The sequence below is a fragment of the Haplochromis burtoni genome, unplaced genomic scaffold, assembly GCF_018398535.1.
Source record: "Haplochromis burtoni strain Fernald_Lab_line unplaced genomic scaffold, NCSU_Asbu1 Contig_271, whole genome shotgun sequence".
Lineage (NCBI taxonomy): Eukaryota > Metazoa > Chordata > Actinopteri > Cichliformes > Cichlidae > Haplochromis > Haplochromis burtoni.
Genome location: NW_024582632.1, coordinates 209,423 through 220,626, shown reverse-complemented (window position 1 = coordinate 220,626; position 11,204 = coordinate 209,423). Strand labels below are relative to the sequence as shown.

The following is an 11,204-nucleotide window of genomic DNA, read 5'->3' as shown; positions in this document are numbered from 1 at the left end:
CACACACACACACACACACACACACACACACACACACACACACACACACACACACACACACACAGTAACAACAACACACATGTATTTGTCCCCAGCCTGAAAAATTCTTGGCAATATTCAAAGTGTTGCTGCATGCATAACAGTTCGCGTTCAATATCAGAACGCTGCAAACGATGAATATGAAGTGAGTGAAAACCAACGGAATAACACTTCACTTAATTAGCCGATACACACCAGGCAGAACAAATGCTGCTTTCTGGCCAAAACATATGCTGTAGCATTTTTTTTTCTTTTACAAAAAATAGGAGAAAAGCAGCTTGTAGACGGTTTCCTTTTCCCTGGTCTTCCTGCGCAGTTATGGCCGTTTGTAGGAGCTGGCGCAAGGTTAGGGTTAGAGCTGTTCTCATGAGTCTATTCAGGTGAAGCTTTCGTGTTGTGTGTGGCTGCAAACAGAAGAGGGCGCATCGCTTCTTCACTCTCATCACTCAGCTTCACGAGCTTTTTCTTGTTTTTTCTTAAATGCCCACATTGAAAAAGATAAACGAATTCACAGCATTTTATTTATATAAATTACTTTTCCTTCCGTTATCGTCATCATGACGCCCTTTGTGTGTGTGTGTGTGTGTGTGTGTGCGTTTTCTTTTGACATTTTTTTTACATTTAAACGTCAATCACTCTGTGAAATTATGTCAACTTACACATCTTTTTCTACGTCTACGTTTTAAGGAAAGAGAAATCCGAACAAAAAGCGTTCTTGTGTGATCACTCCGAGGCTTTAACGCCATGTTAGCTGCCATCGCCTTGTTTTTACGTGAATATGGGAAAAGGATGACAGTCCAACCACATATTGCTGCCGTTAGCAACTTATTGCGCTCCCTACTCCCTCTTCAAGTGAATAACTCATCAAATCACATTGATCTGGCTGAAATACACCCAGTTTGGCCTGGTCCCAATACAAAAAAACAAAAACGCTCACTCAGTGTGTGTATGCCTGTGTGTGCGAGCGAGTGAGAGAGGGGTACAGGGAGGTGGTTTGGGGGGTAGGGTGAGGTGGTGTGTGCGTGGGTGAGGAGTTCTGGTGGTGGTGGGGAGGGGGGGTGGGGTCTGTAGATGTCTATGGAGCCTGACAAGTGGAAAAGGGCGAAAGCAAAAGCCGGCACATCAAAAAACTTTTCTTTTCACTCCACAAAGTGGACATGGGAGGAAAAAAGGTTCAGCATCCGCACACTGTTGCCACTGAACATTTAGTTGTATTGAGTTGTATGAAAAGTCCAGTCCACATATTTCAGTCCGCATACTGAGGCTGTTTGCCATAAATAAGGTCTAACTTGTTTCTATGCTGCATTTTTCTGCTTTGTAACCTGTGGCTGTTTTTGTCCCGTGGCCCCACACGTGGCCCGCGAGCTTTTTCTTTGTTTATTAGTTCAGGCTTATTCGTGCAGGGTGTTTAGCGTCTACACCAACGCGCTGCTGATACTTCAAAACTGAGCCGAAAATGTGCAGACTCACAAAGTGTGTATGATCCAGAAGAGGTTACGGGAAAGTGCGCAAAAAATGTAAAAACGCACAACAAATGGAAAGGTTCACTATTACGCACAATTCGGTGTTAAAATATTACAGAGACACCAGGACGGGTTTAAATCTTCTGATATCTCAGTTTGAAGTTACAGTGAACTGTAAATGGAGATATTAAAGCAACAAAGATGTTGTTTTAAATATCGAATAAGTTTTATGGTAAAGCTCAAACAGCGTCACCACTGAGGACGCCACAGCACAGTAAAAATCTCTAACGGAATGTTACAAAAACATTTTTCATTAATGGAGTCTGTCAGCTTCAGTCAGCTCCCTCCACGCTTCGTGGCTCTTGATCTCCACTTTGGACAAAAGCTCAAAGAACTGTTTCTTAAATTTCTTTAAAGGTCTAAAACGATTCAGGCAAAACTTGGCATTAATTAAATAAAAAGGAACAAACGCAAATTATTACTATATCACGTTTTCAATATAATTTCGATCATTTTTTTTCTTTCGCTTGTCGAGATTCATTTTACCTGCATTATAAGCAGCCAGCTCGGCCCCTGGCCCAGGACTTTTCCTCTTCCTCGGCCTTCCTTTCTGCACCGTCCCCACGCTGCTGAAGTAGGATAGTCCGAGCGTGTTGGCCGGGCCCAGGCCTTTGTGCGGCACCACGTCCGCGTGGTTAAAATGTGTCTCATATTCTCCCTGGATGAGAGTCTCAAAGTGCAGCCGACAGTACACCAGACTGTCTTTCATGCCAAAGTGGTCCCCGGTGGTGAGCATCTTGCTGCAGGTAGTGCAGGTGAAGCAGTTGAGGTGGTAGACCAGGTCCCGAGCTCGCATCACCATCTCCGAGGCCGAGATTCCCAGGTGGCACCGAGCGCATCTCTGCACCGAAAATCTTCTGCGGACAACACAGAAACCTCATCAGCGGCTGGATGCGAAAGCTGGTGGGCTGTGCTGGTAAACTATGCAGTGGCACGTGTTTTTATGCAAACACACCAACTTTGACGCACTTAAAGAAGGTGCAAAAAGTTTCCCTGTGGACGAGTGTGCTAAAACCTCGACAGCAGATAAGGGAGTTTGCTAAATGTGTTTAAAAAAATACCTTTTGTATTTAAAATAGAATCAAAATAGGATTCTATTTTTTTTTTAATTTAATTTCCTTGGGCCCAAAGTATTCCTGAGGCTCTTTTTTTATTGCAAGGTGGGGGTAGCGGGGGTGGTGGGGGTCACTCTCCCCTAGAGAGATGCTAACCTTAAAACTAACGCTTTCTTTATCTGATTTTCAGGGGAGGGGTTTAGCACAACTGTCAGCATGAATCACAGCTTTTCTTTGGGTCTTAAATGCTCAAAGAGCTTTGACAGGAAAACTCCGAACATCACATTTTCTAAAGAGTTGCAAACAGCTTGTATTCACTGCAGAAAATCCGCTGCAACGCCAGCATCAGTTCTATTTATGTGAAACTAAAAAAAATAATTATTTCATTGACACATTTTAGAATTACTAATGTTTTTAAATCTACCCCCCTCCCCCGCTCAAACCGGGTGCTGCTTTAGATGAAGATAATACAAATATTCACCAATCACATGACCGGGATAAGAGCCCCTGCGCGCTCTCCTACCTGTAGTAGTCCTCTTTGCAGTAGATGCTGCCGTCTTTGCTGAAGCAGGTGAGCTCGGACTCCAGGTTGAGTTTGCACTCGCAGCACTTGAGGCAGCGCATGTGCCACTGCTTGTCCACGGCCAACAGGTAATATCGGTCCGCGATTTTCCTGCCGCAGCCCGCGCACAGAGCCACGCGCTCGTTGGTCATGCATGGCATGGACTGCAGGTCGAAGCCGTCAGGACAAAAACACACGAACAAAAAAAAACAAAACAAAGAGAGAGACTCAAAATAAAATCCCGTAAAATCCTTGAAAGCTACAGAACCGCATCTCTACGATATTCTCCTCGAATATCAGCTCACTGCTGAGGGCCACCACTCCCGTGTGGCAAGAACAATAATCTAAAGATTAAAATATCTATATCTATATATCTATATATACCTATAGATATAGATATAGATATAGATATATATATCTATATAGATATAGATATAGATATCTGTCAAATAGATATATAGATATATTAATAAAATAATAAAGTATTTTAAAAGCTTCAATAATACAACATATTGAAATTAAAGTAAAATTAAAGTAGCTGCTCTTCTTTTCATCAAAAGACACAAGAAATTAGATATGTTAAAACGAGTATTTTTGTTTCAGTAAAGGAAATAATGAGCTACAATTAGTCTGAAGAGTCTTTACAAAGAGAGCATAAATTATACGGGTAACAGGGGAGGTCAGAGCGTCATTATTCTAATAATCCCGAATACTCAAAAAGCAATGTGCCAAATAAAACGAAGAGCTAAACATACAGTCGTATAATTGCACTTAAAAAGCTCATCGAAGTTCGTTGACATGCTGTGTGTGGGTTTGGAGGATACTGAAGAACATTTGTGGTCATGGGAAGCTGTGTCTGTGCTGTCAGTTTCTATCAGAAAATATAAACCCAGCCATGCTCGTAAAAGCTTTTAATATGAAACAAAGCCTTGTGAGACGAGCATTATTTTTCCAAAGGCCTGTGAATACGGACACATATGCACGCGCCTCTGATTTGCAAACTCTGAATAATAATAATAATAATAATAATAATAATAATAATAATAATAATAATAATAATAATAAACACATTTTAAAAACTTGTTTGATTTTATTACAACTATAATTTATTATTACAAAGTAGTCTAACAATTTGGGATTTTTTTGTGAAAATATAGAAAATAAAAAGAAAGGTTGAAAATATGAATTTAAAAACTTACTAGCTTGTTTGCTGTAATGTAACGTGACAAAGTTGGGGCGTTTTTTGGACAGATTAATAGATATATGAATGTTTAATGTTTGCTTACAAAGCAATAACTATTTATATATTAAAAAAAACAATTTATAAAAACAAATTGGTGAAGTTTGCAGACGAATGTCGTCTTTTTGAATTATTTCACTGTCTGCTCGTCTCAGGTTTTGTTCTGTCTGCAGCTTTGCTGAGATTAAGTTTTAGGTGAAAGTATGGCAGTAGGAATCAGAAGGTTTAGGCCTGTAACAGCAACTTTGAGAGCAACTTCAATGAAACAAATAAATGAAAGATAATTAGAGGCGGGGGAGAAACATTTTGTGGATACTTTCCCTCCGGTTTGAATTTAAAGTAAAATCTGATTGCTTGGAGCTGGAAGAGTGCAGCCGTTGACACATGTTTCCAGGCTGCCATGCTGCTTGCGCTAAATAGCCAAAGAGGGCCAAAACATGAATCTCGCCTACCGTCTCTGACTCTCCCATATCGATGGCTGAGCTGATGGCCGCTGACTCGCTCTTTCCTCTCCGGTCCATTTCTTCCACCACACCGCGAACGTCGCCTCCGGGGAGGCCATGGAAAAGCATCGTAGCCGCCGATGGGAGGATGTTATAACTGTTCTCTTCAGATCTGCAAGCCAAGATGTCCATGAGAGGGGGAACCTTCTGCAATTATGCCACTCAAAATTTTCGATCTTTTAACGTTTCCTTTCTTGCCGTGACAAGCGAGAAATCCAGATCAGGGAGGAAAAAATATGAGGGAAAAACTGGACACGTGTTCTCCACACTACGTCTCATCTGCCAATGGAAACCGTCATCCGAATCTCTCCAGCTCTCGTTATTAATAAGCTATGATTAATTCATTAAAAAGCGCACAGATTTGCCTTCTCTTAGTGGCATCTATTTTATCTCAGGCATGATAATATGTTTCACTGCCAACTGCTCTTTCTAGATTTTCTTTTCCATTTACGGTGACTAAACATACCAACTATAGAAGCTCCCGTTGCATGGATCTCAGCTCTGCTCCTCGCCGGGAGTAATATTTCAGGTTTTCGACAGTCTGCAAAATATTTCCTCTTTTCTTCTGCAGAACAGTTCGTAACTCAGTACAAATGGCAGTGCCAAAATATGAGCAGCAGCTTTCTACTGCATCGCCCAGCCCGAAAAATAATATTTCAAACAGAAAAAAACTAGACCTGGGTATTTGAGAAAGGCTTTTCCTCCTCCTTAACAGTCCAAGTTGAGACTTACGGCAAACTACTTTTGCTTTGCAGGAAGAAAAAATCATAAAAACAAAAACAAGCTTAAAAAACGAAAATAAAATCCTGGGAGAAGAAGCAGTTTTCCTTTACAGTAGTTTGTTTAGATAATGTTTTGTCTTGTGCCAAGGAGGCTGCATAGATGTGCGTAACAGCAGAAGAGGAGGAGTTGGCTTTACGTTGACTGATGATAGGCGAGTGTTAGCTGGCCCCCAAAACCGCCGTTCCTCCTTCTCAGGTCCGGTTGGACTCTCCGCTCCTTATCAACGGGACCCTGTTGCGTCACGACACACCATTTATGTTCATTGGCTGTTCCGCCGTCACCGAACTGTTTGGCCACTTTTACCGACCGGTCTAAAAACGCAGCAGTTCTCCCTTCGTTACACACGGAACACCGGCCAACCTCACACACACACAACACACACACACACCTCCTCCTTCTGTCTGTCCGGAGCTGCTGCTTGAAAGGTCAGTTTTAAAGGAAAGAGAGCAGGAGAGAGTTTGAGCTGAGATGTTTGAGCTGTCTGTTTCTGGAGGTCTGCTAGGACCTTTGCTCGTCTGACGCACAGAGAGGGTTCCGCACAGCCTCACAGTGCTGCTGCTCCAGCTAACAGCCTCCTCATGACACCAAAGCGCTCTGCTTAATCTGCAGGGGTGGGTAGAGCGCGTGAAGTGCGTGAAACAACCCATAAAGAGGAGCATAGATATTATATTTGGATATTTTGGTCACAATTATTATAACAGAAAGTATATATATATAAAAAATAAATATACCCAAATAAAAAAAAAAAACCAGGGTAAACACTCTTTCTAGTAACTGTTAATTTAGCTTTTCATATTTTCATAAACAAACCCCCTATATATAATATATATATATATATATATATATATAATATATATATATATATATATATATAATATATTTAATATATATATATAATAATAATATATATTTTAATTCATATTTAATATATAATATTTATTTTCCCCCTGGGAAAAATGTCACTTTTCTCCAGAAACTAAACCAATCAATTAACAGGTGAAGCAACTAGTTTAACTTGTGGGGCAAAGAACTTTATGTGATGTGAGGAACTGTTTATTTTATTTTATTTAGTTGTTTATTTATTTATTTACTTATTTTTTTTACTGGGGCTTTATTTCTACATCTTAGTTTCAAAGTGCTGATGCGTAAAATCATTTAGGCAAATCTGGGGGTCATCTCCGTGTTTTGTCATAGGTAAAACGCGGGGATTAAATCCACAACATATTTACAATAATAATAATAATAAGAAAAATATGCGATGAACTAAGAGATTTATACCTAAACTTTTTGATGTATGCACTGCATTACTGTAGGCTCTCTGGCACACAGTACAAAGCGTCATGAGACAACTGCTGTTGTGATTTGGCGCTATTAAAATTGAAAACGCTGCATTTCCTGAAATTCTGTTTGTGACGTGACTTGATATAATTGTAGGCCGGCGGCTTCACTCTTCAAGCATTTCCACCTCTTGGACATGGCGAGCAGTGGTGGTTGCTATAGCTGCATGAGTGAGACCGCAACTGATCCAGGATCCGCTCGGTCTCTAATTAGCGCTCTGCTCTTAATGAAGCGGGGAGGGAGGGAGGAAGAAGGTTTGAGGGGGTGGGGGTAGCGAGGAGTGGACTTCGTCATCACAGGATGTGTTTGAAACAATTTGAGAGTTACTGTAGTTTGCTTCATATTCCTAATTTCTTCTTTCAGACATACCTGTCCTCTCCCCTCCCGCGCGTAACAGCCGGCGTTTAGGCTATTGTGAAGTTTTATAGCACAAATATGATGTTAAGCTCCTAAATCCTTATGCAAATTACCCCCTCTGTAATACCCCTAATTGAATACATGCATATTTATCATCTGTGTTTTCTATCTGCTATAATGCTGGCTTTATACATTAAACATAGCGGCAGCGGGCATGTCTGCGGGCGTGTATGAAATATGATATTAGCTGGTGGTGTAAGATTAAGGGAAAAATATTAGTTTGTATTTGTATCTGAAGGGGCCGGGCTGGTTTGTTGCTTGGGTTTGATTGGAGCGAGGAAGAAACGCAGAATTTTAGAGATGATTTATGCAAATTTAGGCCGGGGTCCGGACTACAGCAGAATATTCCTAGAAATGTGCTCACAATATTCACACAGCGAAGAGGAAGAAAAGTCACAATATGAAAATTAAAAACAGTTCAAATGTGTTAAGGCCGGGCGGTGCTGCTTAAAATAATCCAATATTTAATTCATCGACGGCACGTTTATTTAAAAAGGTAAAACTGAATTAATTACTATTGCCTCGCCCCCCCCCCCCCCTCTCTCTCCCTCTCTCTCTCTCTCACACACACACACATATGCTTTGAACAAAGCGTTTAAGTGAGCGCTCTCACACTCGCGTTTTATTAGTTCCACAGTGGTTATTAGGCTCAGTGCTCTCTGAACTTGTTGTATTGGCCCGTACAGTTAAACAATGGCTTTACATACGACGAGTCTGAGATCAGGTCAGGTTTGAATTTTGGTTCAAAAGTACAGTTTTGCTTCGTGCAGAGCATCAAACGTCGCGTCAGGTTCAGTGTTTTTCACCCTGACAGGGAAAAGTTTTGGAGGAAACTCTGTGAGTCGTGTTGCAGAGAGTTGACAAACGTGTGTTCACAAACACTTTTATATGAAGATAGTTCCACTTTTATTTTATTATTATTAATTTTATTTTATTCTTTACCTAGCATTAAGGATGTTACACACACACACACACACCAAACACACACACACACACACACACACACACACACACACACACACACACACAACATTTAACTTATATATACAAGTTCAATGTTATTGAACTCTTTAGGGATGTCAGAGGGTCCTGGCACTTCACGGTTACGGCCCTAATCACCAAATTAACTCAAATAGAGAAACCTGATCTCGTTCTCCAAAATAAATGAAAAACCTGGTGCCGATATATCTAAAAATAAATCTGCAGCAGTCATCACAAAATAAAATGTCATATTTATACTCAGGATGCATATCCTCCTAATTATATCACGTGTTGTTTATTTATTTATTCAAATAGAAATCAGTTTGGGACAAATTAAGGACATTTTCAGTTACTCACCTTCCTTTCATAATGTATAGCAATTGTGAGCTGTTACAGACGGAAGGCAGCATAAATAACGCCTCCCTGACGATAGACCGGTGGGGACTGGTGCTGCTGATGGCTTGCCGTTTGATTCTCTTTCTAGCATCTTTTTATCTGCCAGTACAGAAGATGTGAGTCCACAGCCACGGTGTGTGTGTGTGTGTGTGTGAGTGTGAGTGATAGAGTTAGGGGGTGGTGTTGCTGCTTGTCGACAACTAAAATGCTGATGCAGCTCCACTGATTACTCCTTGTCCCGTAATGATTTCCAAACGAGGCGGCCATCAATAACACAAATCTGCATTTCTCAGAAAAACATCACCCTCGTCGGGCTGCTGGCATCTTTTTGATCTCTCCCCGTTTTTTAATTGTATTCAGCATAAAGGTAGTGGGGAGGCGTCGGGGTGCGTGGCTTTAATGGGATGCTGCTGTGGAGGTAGGGAGTGGGTTACACTCTCTCCGAGAGCGCGGCTGTAATTAAGAAAGGGAACAAAGCATAGGAGACTAAAAACACATGAAAGAGAGGAAGCGGAAAACCTAATCACTGTACGTGCGTCGTTTGCGCTGACGCCGCCGCGCACACGCACAGGAAGAATCGCACATGAGCGCAAACGAGCACACCTGAGCCTCTCACACATTGCCCTCATCTACACACAGTCTGTGAGGGAGTGCTGTTCTTTCTGGGAGCTCTGTACGCTTCAGATTGGATCAGATTGACTCCCATCAAAATAAAAGTCATCTCATACCCTCAGCCAGCTGAGGGCCGCTAAACCTCAGGGGCCACTAAACAAAAACAAAAAAGGAAACGAGTTAATAAATACAAAGTTTCTTTTGATGTATTCTCACCCTCAAATTTCATTTATTTACAGTCCTGTAAAAATACTGTACCAAGCTCCATGTATTAAGGTATTTAGGAATAAGACTGGGAGTAAATATTAGTTGCACACACTCAAAGACCCTGATGCAGATGGAAGTGGATGTTCTAAACTTCAACGTAGTCAAATCATTTCTAAGTTGGGTGAACTGCTGGGCTATACTCACCAGTTTTGCTGTTGTGAACGGTGCTGCACACCCAAAGAAACACATTTGTGTGGTTTTGCCTGGGTGTGCTCCTATTAATATTTGCAACCTTGTGTGGGTGTTTACAACGGAGTTCATTTTAATGATATACGAGTAAAGAAGCTTACTGATAAGCTTATACTGTACAGAGAAAGACGTTGCAACAGTGTGAAAAGAATGAAAAATTCAGAAAAAACAAACAAACCCCAAAATAAAACAAAAAAAAACAACTATGCAATTTCTTTGCTTCCAAATTTGACTTCTCCTCGTTTACCAGCACTGATGAGGAGGGTTTATCTGAGCGGTGACACCTATCATTCAGGAGAATACTGCAGCGAGTAGCTGGTATAAATAGGACAGAGCTGTGGCAATGCCACTGTGTAAGTGCTGTGTGGCTATAGTGGGCCCTGTAGAACCTCCTCTTTCCTGTTATGAAATAGGACCTGAAGCCCCAAAGCTCAGTAGAAATACTGAACTAGTAAAATCTCATAGATAATTCAGTAGATTCAACAAAACAGACAGCTTCCATTATGTTTTTGATTGGGACAATAAAATGTATTTTTTAGCAGTTGGTCGGCTTCTGTTTAATGACACTGGCAGTTTGAGTCCATGCACCAAATAAGCCACATTTCTAACAGCAGCCAGCTGATGGTAGTTTCGCCTGCACCAGCACATGTAGGAAATTGTTTTGGTTTCTGAATTCTTCTTATTTCTCTTTTGGGTTTTTTCACTATCAACACACCACCAGCATAGAAAGAAAAATGACAAAACCTTACAAACCATAGAGTTTTATTCTTTTCAGTTATCACGTGTAATTGATATTAACTTTGCCAAAACTCAAAGTTCAGGTTTTCTCTACACTGTAAAATCTAATTAGTTCACAGAACTAAAAAAAAAAACTATGTAAACTCGTTGCCTCAAAAAAGCTAAGTAAAGCTAACTTACGATGACTGTTAGGACAACTTATTCATTGCAAGTCTTATTAAGAATAACTTGATATTTCTGACTGTACAGTGCTAATTGTTTACCTACTGACAAACCTTTCAACTAAATGAAAAAACTATTTGTGGTAACCTGAATATGATTAAAAATAATTAACAACACTTTTTGTAATGATGTTAAAATCAGCCCAACTTTTATTTTCAAACACAACAAAGTATAACAGCGAACATACTGGACACTGTTCTGCTGAACAACAGTTATATTTCCATCACTGTTATAATCTTACAATGAAACAAAGTCTCAGATGTAATTATTGTGAAAATAAGGTTAGGTCTACCACAAGTTTGTTTTGTACTTACTTATATAATCAAAATAAAATATCTG

At 40.4% G+C, this 11,204-nt stretch overlaps 1 protein-coding gene across 3 annotated transcripts in view; it reads right to left on the bottom strand.

Moving 5' to 3' along the window:
- Positions 1 to 6,262, bottom strand: part of lhx2b (LIM homeobox 2b) — a 10,440-nt gene extending 4,178 nt beyond the window's left edge. The window contains exons 1-4 of one of the 3 annotated variants that reach the window (XM_005939609.3): positions 5,389 to 6,261; positions 4,872 to 5,034; positions 3,141 to 3,343; positions 2,049 to 2,419 (exon numbers count right to left, since the gene is read on the bottom strand). In XM_005939609.3, coding sequence (XP_005939671.1) covers positions 2,049 to 2,419; positions 3,141 to 3,343; positions 4,872 to 4,991 — 694 coding nt within the window. In that variant the 5' untranslated portion in view covers positions 4,992 to 5,034; positions 5,389 to 6,261. Of the gene's footprint in view, positions 1 to 2,048; positions 2,420 to 3,140; positions 3,344 to 4,871 lie in introns of all 3 variants that reach the window. The other 2 variants (XM_014339178.2, XM_005939608.3) reach the window with 2 other exon arrangements.
- Between the last annotated feature and the right edge of the window lie 4,942 nt (positions 6,263 to 11,204).